The sequence below is a fragment of the Indicator indicator genome, chromosome 25, assembly GCF_027791375.1.
Source record: "Indicator indicator isolate 239-I01 chromosome 25, UM_Iind_1.1, whole genome shotgun sequence".
NCBI lineage: Eukaryota > Metazoa > Chordata > Aves > Piciformes > Indicatoridae > Indicator > Indicator indicator.
In genome coordinates this window covers 16,653,095-16,679,219 of record NC_072034.1, presented here as the reverse complement: position 1 = coordinate 16,679,219, position 26,125 = coordinate 16,653,095, and the positions used below count along the sequence as shown (strand labels likewise).

At 57.8% G+C, this 26,125-nt stretch overlaps 1 protein-coding gene across 1 annotated transcript; it reads left to right on the top strand.

The window, feature by feature from the left end:
- The first annotated feature begins 43 nt into the window (after window positions 1–43).
- ABCG2 (ATP binding cassette subfamily G member 2 (Junior blood group)) lies at window positions 44–25,525 on the top strand. The gene is made up of 11 exons (XM_054392248.1): window positions 44–219; window positions 2,122–2,273; window positions 4,290–4,394; window positions 4,987–5,237; window positions 9,543–9,625; window positions 12,688–12,777; window positions 13,969–14,093; window positions 16,647–16,801; window positions 20,836–20,925; window positions 23,025–23,122; window positions 25,361–25,525. The coding sequence occupies exons 1-11, from the start codon at window positions 44–46 to the stop codon at window positions 25,509–25,511; spliced, it is 1,476 nt and encodes a 491-aa protein (XP_054248223.1). The 3' UTR covers window positions 25,512–25,525.
- The last annotated feature ends 600 nt before the right edge of the window (window positions 25,526–26,125 follow it).

Below are 26,125 nucleotides of genomic sequence, written 5' to 3'. Positions count from 1 at the left end.
ACTGGATGAGCTTCTGGAGCTCCCTTCCAACCCAGAGCATTCTATGATTGCTTTGTGGCAGGTTGGCACCCAGTTCACTCGTGGGGTGTCTGGAGGAGAGAGAAAAAGGACCAACATTGGGATGGAGCTTATCACAGACCCTGCCATCTTGTTCCTGGATGAGCCAACGACTGGACTGGATGCCAGCACTGCCAATGCTGTCCTGCTGCTTCTCAAAAGGTGATGGCTTTGGAAAGAGCTTCCTGGTTTCACCACTCACCTCTGCTGCCCTGCAGGGGTGTTTGACTCCCATCACAGCAGGACAGGGAACTGCTCCCCAGCCAGCCAGGGCTGCAAAGGGGACAGGAGCAGGCAGTGTGAGACTGCAGCCCAGAAGGCCAAGGGCAGCCTGGGCTGCATCCAAAGCAGTGTGGCCAGAGCTGGAGAGAGAGGATCCTGCCCCTCTGCTCTGCTCTGGGGAGACCTCACCTGCAGGGCTGGGGCCAGAGCTGGAGCCCTCAGCACAGGAGGGACCTGGACCTGATGGAGAGGCTCCAGAGGAGGACACAAAAATGCTGAGGGGGTTGGAGCAGCTCTGCTATGGGGACAGGCTGAGGGAGCTGGGGGGGTTCAGCCTGGAGAAGAGAAGGCTGCAGGCAGAGCTCAGAGCAGCCTTGCAGTAGCTGAAGGGGCTCCAAGAAGGCTGCAGAGGGACTGCTGCCAAAGGCCTGCAGGGACAGCCCCAGGGGCAATGGTTTGAAATGAGAGCAGAGCAGATTGAGCTTGGATGTGAGGAACAAGTTCTGCCCCAGGAGGCTGCTGCAACACTGCAAGAGGTTGCCCAGGGAGGTGGTTGAGGCTCCATGGCTGGAGATCTTCCAGGTGAGGCTGGAGAGGGCTGTGGGCAACCTGATCTAGTGGAGGATGTCCCTGCTGAGTGCAGGGGGTTGGCCTGGATGAGCTTTGGAGCTCCCTTCCAGCCCAGAGCATTCTGTGACTCTGAGAGCTGTGTGAATGGTCTCACAGCAGAGCAGGTGCCCCACAGCAGAGCAGATGCCCAGAGCAGTGCAGGTGCCCCCAGCAGTGCCGGTGCCCACAGCAGCACACACAGTGCCCTGCAAAGTGCCTGCATGCTGTGGCTGCCATTTCTCCAGGCCCTGGAGAGCTTCCTTTGTTTTCCTGCCCCCCTGGGGCTGGGAAGTGGGTGACTCACTTGTGCAGTGTGGGCAGGTGGTGGATGTGAATGTGGGGGCTCCTCAGAGCACTGCCAGCTGCTTCCCCAGCCCCACACCACAGGCCCTGGCCCCGGGACAGCAACCACCACAGGCTCTGCCTGGCCTCATTTGATGCCTTTGGTGTTTACTGCAAACAGAGGGGATGAAAAACCTTACCCTCCAGAGCTTTGTGACTGCATCAGAATCTCCTCCTCCAGCAACACTCCCAACCAAAGGGAACTTAATTTTCTCAGGCACTCTAAATATGACCTCCCCTTTTTACTCTGCCTTGGTGAGACCTGGAGTGTTGTGTCCATGTCTGGGCTCCCTACTTCAAGAGGGACAGGGAAATACTGGAGAGAGTCCAAGGGATGTTGAGGGTGATGAAGGACCTGGAACATTTGTGTGGAGAGGAAGGGCTGAGGGATCTGGGGGTGGTGAGCCTGGAGAGGAGAAGGCTGAGGGGGATCTGATCAATGTCTATCAATAGCTGAAGGGTGGGGGGCAAGCAGCAGGGGCCAGGCTCTGCTCAGTGCTGTCCTGGGACAGGACAAGGGGCAAGGGACACAAACTGGAACCCAGGAGCTTCCACCTGAAGAGGAGGAGAAACTGCTTTGGTGTGAGGCTGCTGGAGGCCTGGAGCAGGCTGCCCTGAGAGGTTGTGGAGTCTCCTGCTCTGGAGAGCTTCCAGCCCCACCTGGATGTGTTCCTGTGCCCTGCCCTGGGTGCCCTGCTCTGGCAGGGGGCTTGGACTCCATCCCCAGAGCTCCCTTCCTGCCCCTCCCATCCCACTGCTTCTTTCTTTTCCCTTTCCCCTCTCCTGGCTGCACCCCAACTCAAATCAGGCTCAGCCAACACTTGCCAGTTCTCTTAGCCAAATGCTGAGCTGGCCTTGCCAAGCCAACAGCTCTGTCTCTGTGCCCCCCAGGATGGCCCAGCAGGGCAGGACCATCATCTTCTCCATCCACCAGCCTCGCTACTCCATCTTCCGCCTCTTTGACAACCTGACACTGCTGGCTGCAGGGAGAGTCCTGTTCCATGGCCCAGCTCAGCAGGCCCTCCAGTACTTCCAGGATATTGGTGAGCACCACAGAGCCCTGGGGCAGGCTGCTCAGAGGGGTGGTTGGAGTCTCCTCCTTCCCTGGAGCCTTTGCAGCCCTGTCTGGATGTGTTCCTGTGTGCCCTGTGCTGCATTCTCTGGTCCTGCTCTGGCAGGGGCTTGGACTGGAAGAGCTCCAGAGGTTCCTTCCAACCCCTCACATCCTCTGATCCTGTCATCTCCAGAGGTGCCTTCCAACCCCTCGCATCCTCTGATCCTGTCATCTCCAGAGGTCTCTTCCATCCCCTACAATCCTGTGACCACCCACAACTGCAGCAACCTCTGAAGTTTGTACTGATTTGAACCAAATGCCAGCAGACCTTGGTCAGAATTGGACCAAGCTCAGGGTTCCAGCAGGCTGAAGTATTTCTCTGGGTGCTTAAAGAGCTGGGTCAAGGCTGGGGGCAGAGTGGCTGGAAAGTGCCCAGCAGGGAAAGGCCTGGGGGTGCTGGGTGGCAGCAGCTGGAGAGGAGCCAGGGGGTGGCCAGGGGGGCAAGAAGGGCAGCAGCAGCCTGGGCTGGAGCAGCAATGGTGTGGGCAGCAGGAGCAGGGCAGGGATTGTCCCCCTGGGCTCAGCACTGGGGAGGCCACAGCTTGAGTGCTGGCTTCAGTTTTGGGGCCCTGAGTGCAAGAAGGACCTTGAGGAGCTGGAGCAGGGCCAGAGAAGGGCAAGAAAGGTGGGGAAGGGTGTGGAGAAGAGGGCTGGGGAGGAGCAGCTGAGGGAGCTGGGGGTGTTTGGTGTGGAGAAGAGGAGGCTGAGCTCAGGGAGACCTCATTGCTCTCTGCAGCTCCTGAGAGGAGGCTGCAGCCAGGTGGGGCTTGGGCTCTGCTCCCTAGGAACAAGTGACAGGAGGAGAGGAAATGGCCTCAGGTTGCCCCAGGGGAGGTTTAGGTTGGAGATGAGAAGAAACTTCTTCCCTGAAAGGGTTCTCCAAGCCTGTCCCAGGCTGCCCAGGGAGGTGGTTGAATGCCCATCCCTGGAGGTGTTTCAAGAGGCAGAGCTGTGGTGCTGAGGGCCATGGCTCAGCCCCAGCCTGGGCAGAGGTAGAGAATGGTTGCAGTGGATGCTCTTAAAGGTCTTCTCCAACCAAACTGTTTCTGTATTTCTATGAATCAGTTGCCAATAACACTTGCTCAGGAGTGGGCATGATGTCTGTTAGCAGGGGCAGGGCTTTGCCAGGCTGACCATCTGGAGCCTCTGTTCCAGGATGCATTTGGAGGAGCTGGAAGGTGTCCAGGGAAGGGCCCTGAGGATGAGCAGAGGTCTGGAGCTGCTCTGCTCTGAGGACAGCCTGAGAGAGTTGGGGTTGTGCAGGCTGGAGAGGAGAAGGCTGCCAGGAGACCTTCTGGTGGCCTTGCAGCATCTGAAGGGGGCTCCAAGAAAGCTGGGGAGGGACTTTGGAGGGGGTGAGGGAGGGATAGGAGTGGGGAGGGATGGAGCAAAAGTAGAAGTGGGGAGCTTGAGATTGGATGTGAGGAAGAAGTTGTTGGGCAGGAGGGTGGTGAGAGCCTGGCAGAGGTTGCCCAGGGAGGTGGTGGAAGCCTCATCCCTGGAGGTTTTTGCAGCCAGGCTGGATGTGGCTGTGAGCAACCTGCTGTGGTGTGAGGTGTCCCTGCCCATGGCAGGGGGTTGGGACTGGCTGAGCCTTGAGCTCCCTTCCAGCCCTGACAGTTCTGTGGCTCTGGGATCTCTCTTTGCCTTTGACCTGTTTGTATTTGCATGCTGAGGGCTGACCTCTAACCAGCTGCTGCTGGCTGCACCTTAATTACCCAAAGCCCAGGCTGGGGTTGAGGACACTGTGCCAGCTCCTCTCTCACCTTGCTCTTGCTGCCAGCTCTGTCCAGCAGTGCCATCTCTCTCATGGGCAAGCACTGAGCTCTTGCATCCTGCAGTGCTGGTGGTGGGCACTGTTGCACGGCTGTTTCTCTGGCAGCCATGCACAACCTCCTGCCACTCCCACACCCACCTCTGAGGGGTTGTGATGCTGTTCCTGCAGGGTACCAATGTGAGGCACACAACAACCCTGCTGACTTCTTCCTGGATGTCATCAATGGAGATTCCACAGCAGTGGCCATGGCCATGATGGATGAAACCGAGCCAGGTATGGAGCCCTGAGCTGAGTGCCATCATCATCCTCATCTTGTGACAAAAGCTGTCCAGGTCTGGGCTCCCCACTTCAAGAGGGACAGGGAAATACTGGAGAGAGTCCAAGGGAGGCTAGGAGGATGATGAAGGGCCTGGAATATGTCTGGTGAGGAAGGGCTGAGAGCCCTGGGGCTGCTGAGCCTGGAGAGGAGAAGGCTGAGGGGGATCTGATCAATGTCTATCAATAGCTGAAGGGTGGGGGGCAAGCAGCAGGGGCCAGGCTCTGCTCAGTGCTGTCCTGGGACAGGACAAGGGGCAAGGGACACAAACTGGAAGCCAGGAGCTTCCACCTGAAGAGGAGGAGAAACTGCTTTGGTGTGAGGCTGCTGGAGGCCTGGAGCAGGCTGCCCAGAGAGGTTGTGGAGTCTCCTGCTCTGGAGAGCTTCCAGCCCCACCTGGAGGTGTTCCTGGGTGCCCTGCCCTGGGTGACCCTGCTCTGGCAGGGAGGTTGAACTGGATGATCTCTGGAGGGGTCCATTCCACTCCCCACCACTCTGTGATCCCATGACTCTCAGCCCTCCCAGCTAATTTCGCTTTCCTCTTCCCAGCAGAGAGCACTGAAGCCCAGACTGCAGAGGACTCCATCCTGGCTGAGAAGCTGGCAGAGCAATACTGCAGCTCTTCCTACTACCAGGAGACCAAATCAACTCTGGAGAAGATTTCCTTGGGCAGCCAGAAGAAATCCAAGGCAGTTTTCAGGCAGATCACCTATGCCAACTCCTTCCTTCACCAGCTCAGATGGGTGTCCAAACGTACCTTGAAGAACCTGGTGGGCAACCCTCAGGCTTCCATAGCTCAGGTAACCCTGGGTCCATCCTTTTGGGCTGCTCCTGCCACTCCTGCCTTGGCTAAATCAGGATGGGGCTGTGAGCAACCTGTACCAGTGGGAGGTGTCCCTGCCCCCAAGGCAGGGGGGTTGGAACTGGATGAGCCTTGAGGTCCCTTCCAGCCCTGAGAATTCTATGAAACCATTGGGGTGGGTTTGCTTCTGGACATGTCAGCTTCAGTGAAGCATCTGACAAAGAGTGGGTCCAGGGTCTGGAATTCTGAATTCTTTGGAGATGATCTGAATGCTCCAGTTCTGGACCCCCTATTCCAGAAAAGATCTGGAGCTGCTGGAATGTGTCCAGCTCTTTCAGCTTCCCTCTCTCTGCTTGGATTAAGAAAAGGCCTTGGGGGTGCTGGGGGATGAGAAGGCCAGCAGGGAGCACTTGCAGCCCAGAGAGCCAAGCAGAGCCTGGGCTGCAGCGAGAGAAGTGTGGCCAGCAGGGCCAGGGAGGGGATTCTCCCCCTCTGCTCCACTCTGCTCAGACCCCACCTGCAGCTCTGGGGCCAGGGCTGGAGCCTCTGTTGCAGGAAGGCTCTGGAGGGGCTGGAAGGTGTCCAGAGAAGGGCCCTGAGGATGAGCAGAGGGCTGGAGCTGCTCTGCTCTGAGGACAGCCTGAGAGAGTTTGGATTGTGCAGGCTGCAGAGGAGAAGGCTGCCAGGAGACCTTCTGGTGGCCTTGCAGCATCTGAAGGGGGCTCCAAGAAAGCTGGGGAGGGACTTTGGAGGGGGTGAGGGAGGGATAGGAGTGGGGGGGATGGAGCAAAAGTAGAAGTGGGGAGCTTGAGATTGGATGTGAGGAAGAAGTTGTTGGGCAGGAGGGTGGTGAGAGCCTGGCAGAGGTTGCCCAGGGAGGTGGTGGAAGCCTCATCCCTGGAGGTTTTTGCAGCCAGGCTGGATGTGGCTGTGAGCAACCTGCTGTGGTGTGAGGTGTCCCTGCCCATGGCAGGGGGGTTGGGACTGGCTGAGCCTTGAGCTCCCTTCCAGCCCTGACAACTCTGTGATCCTGTGAGCTGAGCAGCAGCCCCAGACACTGCTCAGTCCTTCTGCCCTACTGGAAGGCTTTGGGAGGGAAGGCCTTTTCCAGCAGGAGTTCTGCTACTCCTGGCCAGGAGCAGGCTGTCCTCTCAAGCAGCTTCATGGATTTGCTCAACACCATTCCACAGACTCATTGGTGAAGGGCTTTGAGCACAGGGCTGATGAGAGGCAGCTGAGGGAGCTGGGGGTGTTTGGTGTGGAGAAGAGGAGGCTGAGCTCAGGGAGACCTCATTGCTCTCTGCAGCTCCTGAGAGGAGGCTGCAGCCAGGTGGGGCTTGGGCTGAAGAATTTCTTCCTCAGCTCCACTCTAACCCTGCTCTGCCTCAGCTTCAAACCATTCCCCTTGGCCTGTCTCAGACACCCTCAGGAAAAGTCTCTCTGCAGCCTTCCTGCAGGATCCCTTCAGGTCCTGGCAGGCAGCTCTGAGGTCCCCCTGGAGCCTTCTCCTCTCCAGGCTGCACACCCCCAGCTCCCTCAGCCTGGTCTCACAGCAGAGCTGCTCCAGCCCTTGGAGCATCTTTGTGGCCTCCTCTGGACTGGCTCCAGCAGCTCTGTGTCCTCCTGCTGGGGACACCAGAGCTGGAGGCAGGATTGGAGGTGAGGTCTGAGCAGAGCAGAGCCCAGGGGCAGAATCCCCTCTGCTGCCCTGCTGCCCACACTCCTCTGGCTGTGTGCTGGGCTGCAGGAGGGCACTGCTGGCTCCTGGGGAGCTGCTCAGCACCCAACACCCCAAAGGCTCTTTCTGCAGTGCTGCTCCCGACCCAGCCTGGATCTGTGCCTGGGGCTGGCCTGACCCAGCTGCAGGACCTTGCCCTGTGACTTGCTGAACCTCCTGCAGCTGCTCCAAGAGCCTTCTGGATGCCCTCTCTGCCCTCAAGTGAGCCCAGGACATCTTGTGATGTTCTCCCTGCCTGGCTCTGTGGGTGCTGCTTCTCCAGGGGCACCAGCCCAGAAGTGTTCTTTCTTCAGGGCTGCCCCTTGCCTCCAGCACTCAAGAATGCCAGGCTGCCCTCTGCACCACTACTAATCCCCAGCAATCCCCCAAGACAGGAGCCCAGCTCTGCATTCTCAGCACCAGCACAGCTCCCACTGAAATTCTCTGCCACTCTAGAGCAGCCAGGAGGTAAAAAAAAACAAAACAAACAAACATGGCCTGGAGCCAAGGCTGTGAATCATCTTGATGGTGGTTCGGTTTTTTTTTTATACAGCAGGAGTGAGCAGGCAGCCAGCTTGGAGGGGGAATGAGTGCAGAAGGCTGAGGTGCAAAGGCTTTGGGCATGTGTGAGGCTGACACCAACCTTACCCTCCCCTGGCACAATTCCAGGCCATTCCCTCTCCTCCTGTCACTTCTTCCTAGGGAGCAGAGCCCTACTCCCATCTCACGGTAGCCTCCTCTCAGGGAGCTGCAGAGAGCAATGAGGTCTCCCTGAGCTCAGCCTCCTCTTCTCCACACCAAACACCCCCAGCTCCCTCAGCTGCTCCTCCCCAGCCCTCTTCTCCACACCCTTCCCCACCTTTCTTGCCCTTCTCTGGCCCTGCTCCAGCTCCTCAAGGTCCTTCTTGCACTCAGGGCCCCAAAACTGAAGCCAGCACTCAAGCTGTGGCCTCCCCAGTGCTGAGCCCAGGGGGACAATCCCTGCCCTGCTCCTGCTGCCCACACCATTGCTGCTCCAGCCCAGGCTGCTGCTGCCCTTCTTGCCCCCCCGGGGTGCAAAGGCTTTGGCCATGTGTGAGGCTGGATGGTGACACCATGGAGATCCTTCAGAATTGCTTTGGAAGAGCTTGACCCTGTGACAGGAATTAGCCTCTCCAGCGGCTCCTAATCCCCCCCAGGTCCATGGCCCTGACTCCTTTCTCACAATCCTTCCTCTCTGCCCCGCACCCCCTCATTAGGGAGGGATTTTAGCAGCATTCCTGCAGGGCTCCGGGGCTCCTTAAGCCTTTTTTCCTCCTTAAGCTGCTCCGAATGGCTCTGGCTGTGATCCCTGCTTCGCACTGCGAGGCGCTTAGGAGCTGCTTTAGCTCTGACATTTGCTCCTCCGGGCAGGAGCTTAGCCGCAGGGGGCCGCGGACCGAGGGCTTTGGGGTGCGCCGAGGCTCAGGCACTGCTCACACTTGGCGGCTGACAGCACTGCCTGGGGCTCCTCCGTTCGGCTGAGGCTGGTGGCACTGAGGCTTGAACAGGATGGACACACATCAGCCTCTTAAACTCTCTCCCCAGCCTGCTGCTTCCCTTGCTGCTCAGTTGTGTTGCAGGCTGGAGCCACAGGGAGTTCGCAGCCTGCCAGCTGGGAAGGGACGAGGGGCAATGGATGGAAACTGCAGCACAGGAGGTTCCGCCTCAGCTTCTTCACTAGGAGGGTTGTGGAGCACTGCCACAGGCTCCCTCCCCGGGAGGTTGTGGAGTCTCCTCCTCTGGAGCCTTTGCAGCCCTGTCTGGATGTGTTCCTCTGTGCCCTGTGCTGCATTCTCTGGTCCTGCTCTGGCAGGGGCTTGGACTGGAAGAGCTCCAGAGGTGCCTTCCATCCCCTCACATCCTCTGATCCTGTCATCTCCAGAGGTGCCTTCCATCCCCTCACATCCTCTGATCCTGTCATCTCCAGAGGTGCCTTCCATCCCCTCACATCCTCTGATCCTGTCATCTCCAGAGGTGCCTTCCATCCCCTCACATCCTCTGATCCTGTCATCTCCAGAGGTGCCTTCCATCCCCTCACATCCTCTGATCCTGTCATCTCCAGAGGTGCCTTCCATCCCCTCACATCCTCTGATCCTGTCATCTCCAGAGGTCTCTCCCAACCCCTACCATCCTGTGAGCCTGGGATTCTGTATGATCACTGTTGTCCTCCTCCCCTCACTGCTGCTAACACCCTGCTGGGACTCACCTTTGACATGGGAGGGTTTGACATCTCAGGGTCTGGCCTGGCAAGAGGTCAGGGCCAAGCTGTGATCCTGCTGCAGGGTTTTGCAGCCCTGCCACAGTGCCAGCAGAGCAGAGTGAGCTGCAGCTGCAGCTCCTTCCCAGCCCTCCCAGTGCCTTGGTGTGGGAGGCAGCAGTGGCACAGGACTCAGAGCAGTGCAGTGCTGCAGGCTGGAGCCATCCCACTGACTCCCTTCCCAGCTTGGAGAGCTTTCCTGCCTGCTGGAAGTGCTTCCACTCCCTGCCTGCAGAGCTCCAGTAGGCTGCTGAGGGTCTGGAGGCAGTGGGAACATCAGAATAATGCTTCCCTTCTCCTTCCCTTAGCTGTGTGTCACTGCTGTCCTGGGGCTTGTCGTTGGTGCCATCTTCTTTGGACTGAAGGAGGACTCCACTGGACTCCAGAACAGGTCAGGCAGCTGAGAGGAGGACATCCAAACATCTGACAAAGCTGTGGTCACACAGCTTGGAGGCTGAGGAGGAACCCAGCAGTTCTGTGTGAATTGTATTTACCTCTTGAAAGCAAAATCACAGATGGGAGTTGGAAGGAGACCTCCAGAGATCATCCAGTCCAAGCATCCTGCCAGAGCAGGGGCACCCAGGAACACCTCCAGGTGGGGCTGGAAGCTCTCCAGAGCAGGAGACTCCACAACTCTCTGGGCAGCCTGCTCCAGGCCTCCAGCAGCCTCACAACAAAGCAGTTTCTCCTCCTCTTCAGGTGGAAGCTCCTGGCTTCCAGTTTGTGTCCCTTGCCCCTTGTCCTGTCCCAGGACAGCACTGAGCAGAGCCTGGCCCCTGCTGCTTGCCCCCCACCCTTCAGCTATTGACAGACATTGATCAGATCCCTCTCAGCCTTCTCCTCCCCAGGCTCAGCAGCCCCAGGGCTCTCAGCCCTTCCTCACCAGACATATTCCAGGCCCTTCATCATCCTCCTAGCCTCCCTTGGACTCTCTCCAGTATTTCCCTGTCCCTCTTGAAGTGGGGAGCCCAGACCTGGACACAAGACACTCTCCTGGTTGGACCAGAGGTGCAGCCAAAGCTGGACTGAGATATTTAATGTGTCCCTTCCACAGCTGCATGGCCCTGAGCTGACCAATGGCTTTGCAAGCAAGGGAGCTCTACCTTGAAACACCTCAGAGCAGGAACCTCAAAAGCGCTGAGGTGTAAGGCAGCTGTGCTCCAAGTGTGCAAGGAAAGGCAAACCTTCCAGTGGGGAAGGGGAAAATTCCTCCCATTGCTTATCCTGCTCCTCACTAGACACTGAGGAGCTGGAGCAGGGCAAGAGAGGTTGGGAAGGGTGTGGAGAAGAGGGCTGGGGAGGAGCAGCTGAGGGAGCTGGGGGTGTTTGGTGTGGAGAAGAGGAGGCTGAGCTCAGGGAGACCTCATTGCTCTCTGCAGCTCCTGAGAGGAGGCTGCAGCCAGGTGGGGCTTGGGCTCTGCTCCCTAGGAACAAGTGACAGGAGGAGCTGCAGCAGGGGAGGGTTAGGTTGGAGATGAGGTAAAGTTTCTTTACTGCAAGAGTGGTCAGGACCCTGAGCCAGCAATGTGCTCTGGGGGCCAAGGAGGCCAAGGGCAGCCTGGGGTGCATCAGAAGGGCTGTGGGGAGGAGGTCAGAGAGGTTCTCCTGCCCCTCTGCTCTGCTCTGCCCTGCTGAGGCCACAGCTGGAATCTTGTGTCCAGTTCTGGGCCCCTCAGCTCCAGAAGGACCTCAGGGAAGTGCTTGAGAGAGTCCAGCCCAGAGCCCCAGAGCTGCTGCAGGCAGTGGAACATCTTCCTCAGGAGGAGAGCCTGAGGGAGCTGAGGGCTCTGGAGCTTGGAGAGGAGGAGCCTGAGGGGGAGCTGAGTGCTGGGGATGAAGATGTGCAGGGGGAGTGCCCAGAGGCTGGAGCCAGGCTCTGCTGGGTGCTGCCCAGTGCCAGCACAAGGGGCAGTGGTGGAAGCTGAGGCAGAGGAAGCTCCATGGAAACAGGAGGAGAAATTTTTCCCCTGTGAGGGTGCCAGAGCCCTGGAGCAGGCTGCCCAGGGGGATTGTGGAGTCTCCTTCTCTGGAGGTGTTCCAGAAACCTGTGGCCATAACCTTTGGGGCACAGAGCTGTTGGGTAGGAGGTTGGACTGGATGATGACCTTCGAGGGCTTTCCCAACCTTCAGGATTCTATAATTCTACTTCAGGTTTGTAGTCCAAACCCATTCAGAGCTGCAGTCAAGGCTTTTCCCATGGGATGTGGGCCCTTAGGTCATGTTCTGCCAAGCTGCAGGCACTGTGCTGGGATCTCCCTGCACTCTGGTGGACACTCCAGACTGACATCCCACAGGGCAATGGGAAATGGCTTGAAATGAGAGCAGAGCAGATTGAGATTGGATGTGAGGAACAAGTTCTGCCCCAGGAGGCTGCTGCAACACTGCAAGAGGTTGCCCAGGGAGGTGGTTGAGGCTCCATGGCTGGAGATCTTCCAGGTGAGGCTGGGGAGGGCTGTGGGCAACCTGATCTAGTGGAGGATGTCCCTGCTGAGTGCAGGGGGTTGGCCTGGATGAGCTCTGGAGCTCCCTTCCAGCCCAACCCATCCTCACACCACAGCAGGTTGCTCACAGCCACATCCAGCCTGGCTGCAAAAACCTCCAGGGATGAGGCTTCCACCACCTCCCTGGGCAACCTCTGCCAGGCTCTCACCACCCTCCTGCCCAACAACTTCTTCCTCACATCCAATCTCAAGCTCCCCACTTCTACTTTTGCTCCATCCCCCCCACTCCTATCCCTCCCTCACCCCCTCCAAAGTCCCTCCCCAGCTTTCTTGGAGCCCCCTTCAGATGCTGCAAGGCCACCAGAAGGTCTCCTGGCAGCCTTCTCCTCTCCAGCCTGCACAACCCCAACTCTCTCAGGCTGTCCTCAGAGCAGAGCAGCTCCAGCCCTCTGCTCATGCTCAGGGCCCTTCTCTGGACACTTTCCTGCCCCTCCAGATCCTTCTTGTAATGGGGACTCCATGGGGATTCCAGACTCTCCTCCATGCTCAGAGTGGAAAGTGCCCAGCAGGGAAAGGCCTGGGGGTGCTGGGTGGCAGCAGCTGGAGAGGAGCCAGGGGGTGGCCAGGGGGGCAAGAAGGGCAGCAGCAGCCTGGGCTGGAGCAGCAATGGTGTGGGCAGCAGGAGCAGGGCAGGGATTGTCCCCCTGGGCTCAGCACTGGGGAGGCCACAGCTTGAGTGCTGGCTTCAGTTTTGGGGTCCTGAGTGCAAGAAGGACCTTGAGGAGCTGGAGCAGGGCCAGAGAAGGGCAAGAAAGGTGGGGAAGGGTGTGGAGAAGAGGGCTGGGGAGGAACAGCTAAGGGAGCATGGGGAAGAACTTCTTCCTCACATCTTATCTGAATCTCCCCATTTCTAATTTTGTTCCCTTATCCAATCTGAGTCTTGCCCTCCTCTGTCTTGGCTCCATCCCTCCTCTGCTGTTTGACCCCAGCTTGCTGCCTTGCTGTGTTGCAGGGTGGGGGCCATGTTCTTCCTGACCACCAACCAGTGCTTCAGCAGTGTCTCAGCCATTGAGCTCTTCGTGGTGGAAAAAAAGATCTTCATGTAAGTAAAGCCCAGGGACCCCTGCCAGAGCTTGGGGGACTCTCAGCTGAGCCCTCCTAGTGCAGAGTGAGACAGTTATTGGCTGGTGCTGATGGCCAAGGAACTCTTCCACCCTTCATAAGTTGCCTGCAAATGGCTCCAAATGGCTCAGGGTTGAAAGTGATTAACACCTGTGGGGGGAAAAAAAAATGCTGAGGTTGGGTATTGGTGGAGAAGTTTGTGACCTCCAGGTGAGGACAGGAGATGGCAGCTTGGGTTCTTGAAAGCACTTTCAGCTTCTCTCTCTCTGCTTGGATGAAGAAAAGGCCTTGGGGGTGCTGGGGGAGGAGAAGCTCAGCAGGAGCCAGCAGGGAGCACTTGCAGCCCAGAGAGCCAAGCAGAGCCTGGGCTGCAGCAAGAGAAGTGTGGCCAGCAGGGCCAGGGAGGGGATTCTCCCCCTCTGCTCCACTCTGCTCATCCTCAGGGCCCTTCTCTGGACACCTTCCAGCCCCTCCAGATCCTTCCTGCAACAGAGGCTCCAGACCTGGACCCAGAGCTGCAGCTGGGGTCTGAGCAGAGGGCTGGAGCTGCTCTGCTCTGAGGACAGCCTGAGAGAGTTGGGGTTGTGCAGGCTGCAGAGGAGAAGGCTGCCAGGAGACCTTCTGGTGGCCTTGCAGCATCTGAAGGGGGCTCCAAGAAAGCTGGGGAGGGACTTTGGAGGGGGTGAGGGAGGGATAGGAGTGGGGGGGATGGAGCAAAAGTAGAAGTGGGGAGCTTGAGATTGGATGTGAGGAAGAAGTTGTTGGGCAGGAGGGTGGTGAGAGCCTGGCAGAGGTTGCCCAGGGAGGTGGTGGAAGCCTCATCCCTGGAGGTTTTTGCAGCCAGGCTGGATGTGGCTGTGAGCAACCTGCTGTGGTGTGAGGTGTCCCTGCCCATGGCAGGGGGTTGGGACTGGCTGAGCCTTGAGCTCCCTTCCAGCCCTGACCATTCTGTGACAAGCTTAGGCACAGGTATCTCTGCCCCAAAATCCACCCTGCATGTGATGCTCCCTGGGCCTCAGAGGGCATTGCAGCCCTGACCATGAACAAAAAACTCTTTAATCCTTATTTTCTTTCCCCTTTTTTTCCCCCCCTGTGTCAGGTAGAATTCATTTGTCTGCAATCTTGGTTTTCCCTGCTGCCATCTGCCCTGAGCTGTCTGTCTGTCTTGCAGCCATGAATACATCAGTGGCTACTACAGGATCTCTGTCTACTTCATCTCGAAGTTGCTGGCGGATTTGATCCCCATTAGAACCTTGCCAAGCATCATCTTCACCTGTATCACTTACTTCATGCTAGGTGAGCCTGGTGCCCTGCTGGCAGCCCCCTGCGGAGCTCAGCATGGAGAGCTGTGTGCCTGTGCTGGGCACAGCAGCAGGCTGGCATGGCAGGAAAGGCAGGCATGGCAAAATGGAAGCAGTCATGGCAGAGGCTGTGACAGACAGCCCCAGAGTGGCTCAGGGTGGAAGGAACCCTCCAAGGTCATCCAGCTCCAAGCCCCTGCCATGGCCAGGGACACCTCCCACCAGCACAGCTTGCTCAGGGCCTCATCCAGCCTGGCCTTGAACACCTCCAGGCTGGAGGCAGCCACAGCCTCCCTGGGCAACCTGTGCCAGTCTCTCCCCACCCTCACCCTCAACAATTCCTTCCTCATCTCCACTCTCACTCTCCCCTCTCCCAGCTCAAAGCCATTGTCCCTCACAGCCCTCCCCAGCTCTCCTGGAGCCCCTTCAGGTACTGCAAGGCTGCTCTGAGGTCTCCCTGGAGCCTTCTCTTCTCCAGGCTGAACAGCCACAACTCTCCCAGCCTGTCCCCACAGCAGAGCTTCTCCAGCCTCTGATCAACTTCATGGCCTCCTCTGGAGCCTCTCCAGCAGCTCCAGGTCCTTCTTGTGCTGGGGGCCCCAGAGCTGGAGGCAGTGCTGCAGGTGGGGTCTGAGCAGAGCAGAGCAGAGGGCAGAATCCCCTCCCTGTGCTGCTGCTCTCCCTGCTCTGGATGCAGCTCAGCACACAGCTGGCTCTGGGCTGCCAGGGACCTCCCTCTTCTAAATAACAACTCTGTGACCCCTAGACCATGTCCTGTAGTGCCACTTCTGAACCTGGCACACGCTGCCCAGGGAGGTGGTGGAATCCCCATCCCTGGAGGGGGTCAAGAAACCTGTGGCCATGCCACTTGGGGCCATGGTTTGGTGCCCGTGGTGGGGTTGGGTCTGATGGACTCAATCTTAAAGGACTCTCCCAACCAAAACTGTTCTCAGGTTCTGTAATTCTCCTTATTTCCTGAACACCTCCTCCAGGGATGGGGACTCCACCACCTCCCTGGGCAGCCTGTGCCAATCCCTGACCACCCTGGCAGCAAAGACATTTTTCCTCATCTCCAACCTAAACCTCTCCTTGTGCAGCTTGAGGTCATCTCTTGCTGTCCTGTTGTTGGTTACTTGGGAGCAGAGCCCAATCCCCACCTGGCTCCAACCTCCTGTGTCAGGGAGCTGCAGAGAGCAATGAGGTCTCCCCTCAGCTTCCTCAGCTCTCTCAGCCTCCATGTGGGAATGGCCTTGGGAGGTTTCCTTCAAGGGACAAGGAGGCTGGGACCTGTCAGAAGGCCTTGGGCGTGTCAGTTGGTGACAAACTCCCCAGGAGCCAGCAATGGTCCCTGGCAGCCCAGAGCCAGCTGTGTGCTGAGCTGCATCCAGAGCAGGGAGAGCAGCAGCACAGGGAGGGGATTCTGCCCTCTGCTCTGCTCTGCTCAGACCCCACCTGCAGCACTGCCTCCAGCTCTGGGGCCCCCAGCACAAGGACATGGAGCTGCTGGAGAGGCTCCAGAGGAAGCCACCAAGATGATCAGAGGGCTGGAGAAGCTCTGCTGTGGGGACAGGTTGGGAGAGTTGGGGCTGTTCAGCCTGGAGAAGGCTCCAAGGGAGACCTTAGAGCAGCCTTGCAGTACCTGAAGGGGCTCCAGGAGAGCTGGGGAGGGACTTTGGACAAGGGCTGGGAGGGACAGGATGAGGGACAATGGCTTTGAGCTGGGAGAGGGGAGAGTGAGAGTGGAGATGAGGAAGGAATTGTTTCAAGTGAGGGTGGGGAGAGACTGGCACAGGTTGCCCAGGGAGGCTGTGGCTGCTTCCTGCCTGGAGGAGTTCAGGGCCAGGCTGGATGAGGCCCTGAGCAAGCTGTGCTGGTGGGAGGTGTCCCTGGGCATGGCAGGGGCTTGGAGCTGGACGATCCTTGAGGTCCTTCCACTTGGGTTATGGAGTCAGTCTCTTCTCGCAGGCAACCAGCAACGGAACAAGAGGACACAGTCTCAGGCTGTGCAGGGGAAAGTTTAGGCTTGATCTTAGAAGTTCTTCACAGAAGGAAGGATTGCCCATTGGAATGGGCTGCCCAGGGAAGGGGTGGGATCAATGTCCCTGGAGGTGTTTAAGAAAAGACTGGGTGAGGCATTTAGTGCCATGGTCTAGTTGATCAGTTAGGCTTGGGTGATCGGTTGGACTTGATGATCTTGGAGGTCTCTTCCAACCTGGTTGATTCTGTGACCTGTGATTCTGTGACCTTGTCCCTTCCAGCCTGAGCTATTCTGTGCCTGATTCTGCCATGAGCCCTTCCATTGAGGGGTAGGGGGAGTGTAGTCTGTGCTTGGAGACAGACAGAACACCTCAGATGATGCCACCCCTAAGGACCAGCCCAGCCACCTGTAACACCTCCACCTGGATGACCTCTGAGGTCCCTTCCAACCCAACCCATTCTGTGGCCCATGGCAGGAGGTTGGGACTGGATGAGCTCTGAGGTCCCTTCCAGCCTGACCCATTCTGTGGTTCCATGCCACTGAAACCTCTTCTTGTCCTGATCCCTTCAGGTCTGAAGCCTACAGCAGGAGCCTTCTTCACCATGATGTTCTCCCTGATGATGGTGTCCTACACAGCCACTGCCATGGCCCTGGCCATTGCAGCAGGGCAGAGTGTGGTGGCTGTAGCCAACCTGCTGATGACTGTGGCTTTTGTTTTCATGATTGTGAGTAGCCCAAAGCCTGCAACCCCTGGAAAATGCTGCAGCCCAGCAGCCCTCCCAGCACTCTGGGCTCTGCTGGGTGCTGCCCAGTGCCAGCACAAGGGGCAGTGGTGAAAGCTGAGGCAGAGGAAGCTCCATGGAAACAGGAGGAGAAATTTTTCCCCTGTGAGGGTGCCAGAACCCTGGAGCAGGCTGCTCAGGGGGGTTGTGGAGTCTCCTTCTCTGATGATATTCAACCCCCACCTGGATGTGTTCTGTGTGCCCTGTCCTGGGTGCCCCTGCTCTGGCAGGGGGTTGGACTGGGTGAGCTTTGGAGGTCCCTTCCAGCCCCTAACCTCCTGTGAAAACAATTAAAGAAGAAGAAAGAGCAAAGGACACTGAGAGCCCCAAACCCAAATCCTTCTCTTTGCCATCAATCAAGGTAGGGCTTGTCCAGGTAGGACTTGTCAGGCTTGGACTTGTCAGGCTGGGACTTGTCTCCTCATTTTGGCTCCTTTAAGCCAGGAAGAGGTTCCCTGGAGAATTTTTGGGTTCAGTGTGCCATGGGTTGGTCAGGAGGAGGTGTTAAGGCCTGGAGACAGAGAGAATCATTGACTCACTGACTTGTTGGGCTTGGAAGAGCCTTCTGAGCTCATCCAGTCCCACCAGCACCCCAGCAGCCTTGCAGCAGGGCAGAGTGTGGTGGCTGGAGCAAACCTGTAGCTGAGGACTGTGGCTTTGTTTTCATCATTGTGAGCAGCCCAAAGCCTGCAAGCCCTGGAAATGCTGAAACCTTCAGCCCTTCCAGCACAGAGTTAGCTGAGTGCTGCAGAAGGGCCCTGGGGTCCCCATCCTGCTCTGTCTGCTTGGGACACTTTGGGGACCAAAACCCTCTGGTTTGTCCTTTTAGCTAAGAGGAGCTGAGGGCTGTGTGTGAGGGACAGGGAGAGAAGCTCCTCTGCCACCTCCCCTGTGCCTCTGGCAGCCACCATCCAGCCTGGAAAGCAGGGAAAAGCAGCCTAGGGCTACATGGCCTCAGCCCTGGAAGTGATGAAGAGCTGGAGAAGGCTTGGAGCAAGCTCTAGTGGGAGGTGACTCTGTCTCTGGCAGGGGTTGGAGTCTGATGGCCTTTAAGGTCCTTCCTGTGATTCTCTCCCTCTCCTTTAGCTTTCCAAAGACAAATGTGGCTGGCTGAGGACATGATCCACAGCCTGCTCTGCTCACATTAGGTCACAGGCTGGACTTAGAATCAGAGAACTGTCAGGGCTGGAAGGGACCCCAAGGCTCAGCCAGTCCCAACCCCCTGCCATGGGCAGGGACACCTCACACCACAGCAGGTTGCTCACAGCCACATCCAGCCTGGCTGCAAAAACCTCCAGGGATGAAGCTTCCACCACCTCCCTGGGCAACCTCTGCCAGGCTCTCACCACCCTCCTGCCCAACAACTTCTTCCTCACATCCAATCTCAGTCTCCCCACTTCTACTTTTGCTCCATCCCCCCCACTCCTATCCCTCCCTCACCCCCTCCAAAGTCCCTCCCCAGCTTTCTTGGAGCCCCCTTCAGACGCTGCAAGGCCACCAGAAGGTCTCCTGGCAGCCTTCTCCTCTCCAGCCTGCACAACCCCAACTCTCTCAGGCTGTCCTCAGAGCAGAGCAGCTCCAGCCCTCTGCTCATCCTCAGGGCCCTTCTCTGGACACCTTCCAGCCCCTCCACATCCTTCCTGCAACAGAGGCTCCAGCCCTGGCCCCAGAGCTGCAGGTGGGGTCTGAGCAGAGTGGAGCAGAGGGGGAGAATCCCCTCCCTGGCCCTGCTGGCCACACTTCTCTTGCTGCAGCCCAGGCTCTGCTTGGCTCTCTGGGCTGCAAGTGCTCCCTGCTGGCTCCTGCTCAGCTTCTCATCCCCCAGCACCCCCAAGGCCTTTTCCTTCAGGGCTGCTCTCCACCCAGCCCCAGCCTATCCTATATTGGTTCTGTTGCCTGCTGCCTTCCCACTCAGATTGCACAGCCTGCAGCTAGCACAGCAAAGAGCAAGGCTGGGCAGGAGGTTGCTGGTCTGGACTTGATGATCTCAGAGGTGTTTTCCAGCCTCAGTGATTCTGTGAGGACCACAGCTGCAGCTGGCCTCTTTGGCTGAAGAGCCAAGCATGGGGCAGGTCAGAACCAGGCACCACACAAAGAGCTACAGCTAGGAGCCAGGCCCCATACAGATAATGAGGAGCCAAAAACATGATAAGACCAGCAGCAAACTGCTCTTCTTCAGGGCACAGCACCACTAAGTGCAAGCCTAACCCTTTGGTTTATGGATAGATCACCCAGTCCAAGCACCCTGCCACCACAGGGGCACCTGGAAAAGATCACCCAGAAACACATCCAGTAGGCTTGTAGTGCTCCCAGCAGTTGAGTTAAAGCTTACAGGACACTGACTGACAACACTGAAGCTTCTCCAGGCAGCACAAGCACAAGAGTCATACCAGATCTCAGCAATCTTCCTCTTCCCTTTTCTTTACCTCATCCTCATCTTTCTCCCTTTCCATGCACTCTGGTGTAAAAGGCAGAAAGTCTGAGTTTGATCAAGAGAATTAAACATTTGCTCCTGCTGGGAAAGCTTGGCTTGGAAAACACAGGGGTTGGAAGGGACCTCTGGGGATCATCCAGTCCAACCCCCCTGCCAAACAGCATCACCTAGGAGGTCCCCCAGGAACACATCCAGGTGGGTTCTGAATGTCCCCAGAGATGGAGACTCCCCCACCCCTCTGGGCAGCCTGCCCCAGGGCTCCCTCACCCTTACATTACAGAAGATCCTCCTCATGTTCAGATGAACTTCTGATGTTCCACTCTGTGCCCTGAGCCCTTGTCCTGTCCCTGGGCACCACTGAACAAAGCCTGGCCCCATCCTCCTGACCCCCAGCCGTGGAGTATTGATCAGCATTGATCAGATCCCCTCAGGCTGCTCTTCTGCAGGCTAACAGCCCCAGGGCTCTCAGCCTTGCCTCAGAAGTGTGGCTGCAGCTCAGCTTTCCTGAGCTGGGCTTTGCTGCTGCTCATGTGTATGAGGTGGGGGCAGCTGCTTTGGCAGTTGAAGGACAGAGGAGTGCAGGGCTTGGCTTCCAGGCCTCAGGCAGGGAAGAGGCAGTGGAGGCCAGAAGAACCTCCCTGCATCTGAGCAGGCTTCCTGCAGTGCCCCCTTGCAAGTCACTGACAACTCTGTCTTCAAGTCGAGTTTTGTGGAGGGCTGCTGCTTCTTTCTGGAGCACTCAGGGATTTGTGATGAAGAGGTTTGAACATCTCCTGTGTGAAGAAAGGCTGAGAGCCCTGGGGGTGGTTAGTGTGGAGAGGAGAAGGCTGAGAGGGATCTGCTCAATGTCTCTCAAGAGCTGAGGGCTGGGGGGCAGGAAGGAAGGGACAGGGACAGCCTCTGCTCACTTGTGCCCTGGGCTAGGCCAAGGGGCAAGGGATGGAAACTGCAGCACAGGAGGTTCCAGCTCAGCAGGAGGAGGAACTTCTGCACTGGGAGGGTGCCAGAGCCCTGGAGCAGGCTGCCCAGAGAGGTTGTGGAGTCTCCTTCTCTGGAGCCTTTGCAGCCCTGTCTGGATGTGTTCCTGTGTGCCCTGTGCTGCATTCTCTGGTCCTGCTCTGGCAGGGGGCTTGGACTGGAAGATCTCCAGAGGTCCCTTCCAACCCCTAGCATCCTGTGAGCCTGTGATCTACCCTCCAGCACCTCCACATGCTCCAGCAACAGCAGATAAGGCCACAGGAACCCATGTGAGACCCACAGCATCCAGGTTTAATCCATGGATGCAAGCATTCCCCAGAACTCATGCTGGAAGAAGGACCACAGGGGGTTATAGCCCCAAACTGGGGACCAGAAGTGATTCCTTCCCTCCCCTCCTTGTTCTTCCACTGGCAGAATTGCTTTCCCTAGGGATGACTTCCCAGAGCTTTCTGAGCTGGGGCAGGAGAACCAATAGTTGGAGAAGAGCAGGGGGTAGAAGGGTGCAGTTTGGGACTTGTTTTGATGTTTTTTTGGTTGGGTTTTATTTTGTCACTCCTGTCTCTAGATTTTCTCTGGGCTGTTGGTCAACCTCCCAAGTGTCCTGCCCTGGCTCTCCTGGCTGAAGTACTTCAGCATCCCTCGCTATGGCATGCAAGTAAGTGCTGCAATTCCTCTCCACACACCTAGGAAGCTGTGTCTGGGTGGCACAGTGCCTCCAGCAACCTGCTTTCCTGGCAGGTGTCCCAGCCCAGGGCCAGCAGGCTGGAATTGGATGATCCTTAAGGTCCCTTCCACCCCAAAGCATTCAGCAAGACCTGGACAGGCTGAGAGGTGGGCAGGGAGAAATGGAAAGAAATCCCCCAAGGGCAAGGGGAGAGTCTGGCAGCTGGGGAAGAACAACCTCATGGAGCAGGAGAGGTTGGGGACTGAGCTGCTGGAGAGCAGTGAAGGGGACAAGGAGCTGGGGGTGCTGGTGGGTGGGAGGTTGACCCTGAGCCAGCAATGTGCTCTGGGGGCCAAGGAGGCCAAGGGCAGCCTGGGGTGCATCAGAAGGGCTGTGGGGAGGAGGTCAGAGAGGTTCTCCTGCCCCTCTGCTCTGCTCTGCCCTGCTGAGGCCACAGCTGGAATCTTGTGTCCAGTTCTGGGCCCCTCAGCTCCAGAAGGACCTCAGGGAAGTGCTTGAGAGAGTCCAGCCCAGAGCCCCAGAGCTGCTGCAGGCAGTGGAACATCTTCCTCAGGAGGAGAGCCTGAGGGAGCTGAGGGCTCTGGAGCTTGGAGAGGAGGAGCCTGAGGGGGAGCTGAGTGCTGGGGATGAAGATGTGCAGGGGGAGTGCCCAGAGGCTGGAGCCAGGCTCTGCTGGGTGCTGCCCAGTGCCAGCACAAGGGGCAGTGGTGGAAGCTGAGGCAGAGGAAGCTCCATGGAAACAGGAGGAGAAATTTTTCCCCTGTGAGGGTGCCAGAGCCCTGGAGCAGGCTGCCCAGGGGGGTTGTGGAGTCTCCTTCTCTGGAGATATTCAACCCCCACCTGGATGTGTTCTGTGTGCCCTGTCCTGGGTGCCCCTGCTCTGGCAGGGGGTTGGACTGGGTGAGCTTTGGAGGTCCCTTCCAGCCCCTAACCTCCTGTGAAAGCAATTAAAGAAGAGGAAAGAGTAAAGGACACTCTGAGCCCCAAACCCAAATCCTTCTCTTTGCCATCAGTCAAGTTGAAACTTGCCAAGCTAGGACTTGTCTCCTCATTTTGGTCCCTTTAAGCCAGGATGAGGTTCCATGGAGAAATTTGGGGGTTAAGTATGCCATGGGTTAGTCAGGGGGAGGTGTTAAGGCCTGGAGACAGAGAGACTCATTCACTCATTGACTTGTTGGGGTTGGAAGAGCCTTCTGAGCTCATCCAGTCCCACCAGCACCACCATGACCACTAAACCATGGCCCCAAGTGCCATGGGCACAGCTTTCTGGAACCCCTCCAGGGATGGAGACTCCACCACCTCCCTGGACAGCCTGGCTCAGCACCTGCTGTTCATTGCTGTGTGTGAGAACCAGGCTGCTGATTAGAAAATAGGCATTAGAAGGAAATCCTTGGCCAGGAGAGTGGTGAGGCACTGGCACAGGTTGCCTAGAGAACTTGTGGAGGTTCTAAGACTCAAAGTGTTGGAAGCCAGGTTGGGTGAGGCCTTGAGCAACCTGAGCTGGTGGGAGGTGTCCCTGCCCATGGCAAGGGGTTGGAACTGGATGATCCTTGAGGTCCCTTCCAAGCCAACCTACAGATCAGTGCTGTGGCCACAACAAGTAATGATAGCATCAGGTGTTGGAATCAGAGAACTGTCAGGGCTGGAAGGGAGCTCAAGGCTCAGCCAGTCCCAACCCCCTGCCATGGGCAGGGACACCTCACACCACAGCAGGTTGCTCACAGCCACATCCAGCCTGGCTGCAAAAACCTCCAGGGATGAGGCTTCCACCACCTCCCTGGGCAACCTCTGCCAGGCTCTCACCACCCTCCTGCCCAACAACTTCTTCCTCACATCCAGTCTCAAGCTCCCCACTTCTACTTTTGCTCCATCCCCTCCACTCCTATCCCTCCCTCACACCCTCCAAAGTCCCTCCCCAGCTTTCTTGGAGCCCCCTTCAGATGCTGCAAGGCCACCAGAAGGTCTCCTTGGAGTTGGAGTAAATCTGAGCTGAACTCTCTCTCATCTCACTCCTGCCTCATCCCTCTCCCTACTGATCTCTGCTGCCATTGTTTCTTTCCCCTTCCCAGGCTCTGCAAATCAATGAACTGAGTGGGCTGGACTTCTGTGGCCCCAGCAACATCACAGATGTGGTTGGCAATGTCAGCTGCTCACAGACAAACCAGACGTGAGTATTGTGCTGCCTTCCAGTGAATCTCACCAGCAGGAGCTGAGGAAAGCCTCAAAGCATGAGTGGTCTGTGTGAGACAGAGACACAGAAGGGTCAGGGCTGGAAGGGAGCTCCAAAGCTCCTCCAGGCCAACCCCCTGCACTCAGCAGGGACATCCTCCACTAGATCAGGTTGCCCACAGCCCTCTCCAGCCTCACCTGGAAGATCTCCAGCCATGGAGCCTCAACCACCTCCCTGGGCAACCTCTTGCAGTGTTGCAGCAGCCTCCTGGGGCAGAACTTGTTCCTCACATCCAAGCTCAATCTGCTCTGCTCTCATTTCAAACCATTGCCCCTGGGGCTGTCCCTGCAGGCCTTTGGCAACAGTCCCTCTGCAGCCTTCTTGGAGCCCCTTCAGCTACTGCAAGGCTGCTCTGAGCTCTGCCTGCAGCCTTCTCTTCTCCAGGCTGAACTCCCCCAGCTCCCACAGCAGAGCTGCTCCAACCCCCTGAGCATCTTGGTGGCCTCCTCTGGACCCTCTCCATCAGGTCCAGGTCCCTCCTGTGCTGAGGGCTCCAGCTCTGGCCCCAGCCCTGCAGGTGAGGTCTCCCCAGAGCAGGGCAGAGGGGCAGGATCCTCTCTCTCCAGCTCTGGCCACACTGCTTTGGATGCAGCCCAGGCTGCCCTTGGCCTTCTGGGCTGCAGTCTCACACTGCCTGCTCCTGGCCAGCTTCTCCCCCCCAGCACCCCCAAGTCCTTCTCCTCAGGGCTGCTTTCTCTCCCCTCCTCCCCCAGCCTGCACTGACACTGAGGATTGTTCCAGCCCAGCTGCAGGACCCTGCACTTGCTCTTGGTGAACCTCAGGAGCTTCCCCTGGCACCACCTCTGCAGCCTGCCCAGCTCCCTCTGGATGCCCTCCTGTTCCTCTGGCACATGCCCAGCACCACTCAGCTGGGTGCCATCTGCACACTGCTGATGGTGCCTCCCCCCTGCTGTCTGCAGCAGTGATGCAAACAGTGACCAGCACAGGTCCCAGCACAGATGCCTGAGGGACATCACTTGTCAGTGATCTCCAGCTGGATGTCCACTGCTGCCCAGCCTGCTCTGTGAGGTTTTGTGAGGACAATGGAAGGTTTGAGTGGGGCTTTGCTTTTCTGTCTGCAGGGAACATTCTGATTCTTGTCCTCTTTTGGTGTTTATAGCACTCACAAATTCCCTGGTGGGGTGCTGCTCACTTTTCTCTGAGCTGCCTTTACGTGGAACGAATCCAAACAGCCCCCCAAAAAAAATTCAGCCTCAGAACTTCACTTCAGCCTCCTGGAGGAAACTGGTGGTGGCTACAGGAAACAACCCAACTGAAATAGAAACAGGCATGAAAGGAGGTGATTGAAATGAGAGAGATAAGAGGAACAGAGGAGATAGGTCCCAAGGGGGGAGGTCTTTGCCTGGCTGCTAGAGACAGGGAATCACACCACAGCTTCCTGGCATCTTCTCAGACACTTCAAATTTCAAAGATGCTCAGGGGGTTGGAGCAGCTCTGCTATGGGGACAGGCTGAGGGAGCTGGGGCTGTTGAGCTTGGAGAAGAGAAGGCTGCAGGCAGACCTCAGAGCAGCCTTGCAGTAGCTCCAAGAAGGCTGCAGAGGGACTGCTGCCAAAGGCCTGCAGGGGCAGCCCCAGGGGCAATGGCTTGAAATGAGAGCAGAGCAGATTGAGATTGGATGTGAGGAACAAGTTCTGCCCCAGGAGGAAGGCTGCAGAGAGACGTTTGCTGAGGGTGTCTCAGATAAGCCAAGGGGAATGGTTTGAAGCTGAGGCAGAGCAGGATTAGGCTGGAGCTGAGGAAGAAGTTCTTCAGTGGGACGGTGCTGAGACTCTGGCACAGGCTGCCCAGGGAGGCTGTGGCTGCCTCCTGCCTGGGTGTGTTCCAGGCCAGGCTGGATGATGACTTGAGCAACCTGGGCTGGTGGGAGGTGTCCCTGGGCTTGGCAGGAGGGTTTGGAGTAGATGAGCTCTGAGGTCCCTTCCACCCTGAGCCATTCTGTGAGTCTCTGCTAGACCCCAGAACCACATTGATACAGGTTAGGAGGTGGCTGCCTCCTCCCTTAGCGGTGTGTGCAAGGCCAGGCAGGGTGTGACCTGGAGCAGCTGAGCCCAGCTGTGGGCAGATGCTCCCTGAGGGCCCTCCTAGCCTTAGGACAGCCTCTGCTTCCAGGAGAGCAGCCTGAGCTGGTCCCTGTCTGTGTGCTGCTCTGCAGGTGGTGCATTGGGGACGAGTACCTGAGGAGGCAAGGCATCGAGGTGAGCACCTGGGGGCTGTGGCAGAACCACCTGGCCCTGGCCTGCATGACCCTCATCTTCCTCACCGTTGCCTACCTCAAACTGCACTTCATGAAGAAGTTCTCCTAAAGCCAGAGAGCAAAAGGCAGCTCCTGCTGGACCAACTGCCAGCTGCCCTGCAGCTCTTGGAGGAGAGCTGCCTGCTTAGTCCTCTGCTGGCTGCAGGACCTAGCCCTGTGAGCACCAGCCTGGGGCTGCACACCCTTGGGGTGAGACCCTTGCTGAGAGGCCTCCTCCCTTCTCCTTCCCATGGGAAGGATCCCAGCTCTTCAGTCCTGCACTTCATGCTCCAGCCTAGGGCTGTGCTCAGCAGTGCCACTGAGGCTGAAAAAGGCTGAACCTGAGCAGACAAATCATGGCTGCAGCCGCTGAGCAGCACCTGCCCCCACGCAGGCAGCCCCAAGGTGGTGCTCAGCAGGCCAGCAGCACCACCGTGGTCATGGGCTGCAGGAGACAGGAACCAAAGCATCCTCTCCACCCCAGGGCAGGCCTGGGAGTCACTGCTGCCCCAGAGGGTGCTGGATTGGTGCCATCAGGCTGCTTCTGCCCAGGCTGGGCTGGGAGCAGCTCTGGGTTTAAAATAAAGGTTTGAAATAAAGGTCCTGATTCTGCCAGCTCCTCTGCTCCTGGCACCACAGCCTGAGTGTGCTCTGCCCAGGCCCTCTTCACCCTCCTGCAGCTGG

Bases quoted from the DNA above. Each gene is read 5' to 3' on its own strand.
- ABCG2 (XM_054392248.1), top strand. From the start codon at position 44: ATGATTGCTTTGTGGCAGGTTGGCACCCAGTTCACTCGTGGGGTGTCT. The intron at 220-2,121 runs GTGATGGCTTTG...TGTGCCCCCCAG, and splicing joins GTCCTGCTGCTTCTCAAAAG to GATGGCCCAGCAGGGCAGGA. The intron at 2,274-4,289 runs GTGAGCACCACA...CTGTTCCTGCAG, and splicing joins CCAGTACTTCCAGGATATTG to GGTACCAATGTGAGGCACAC.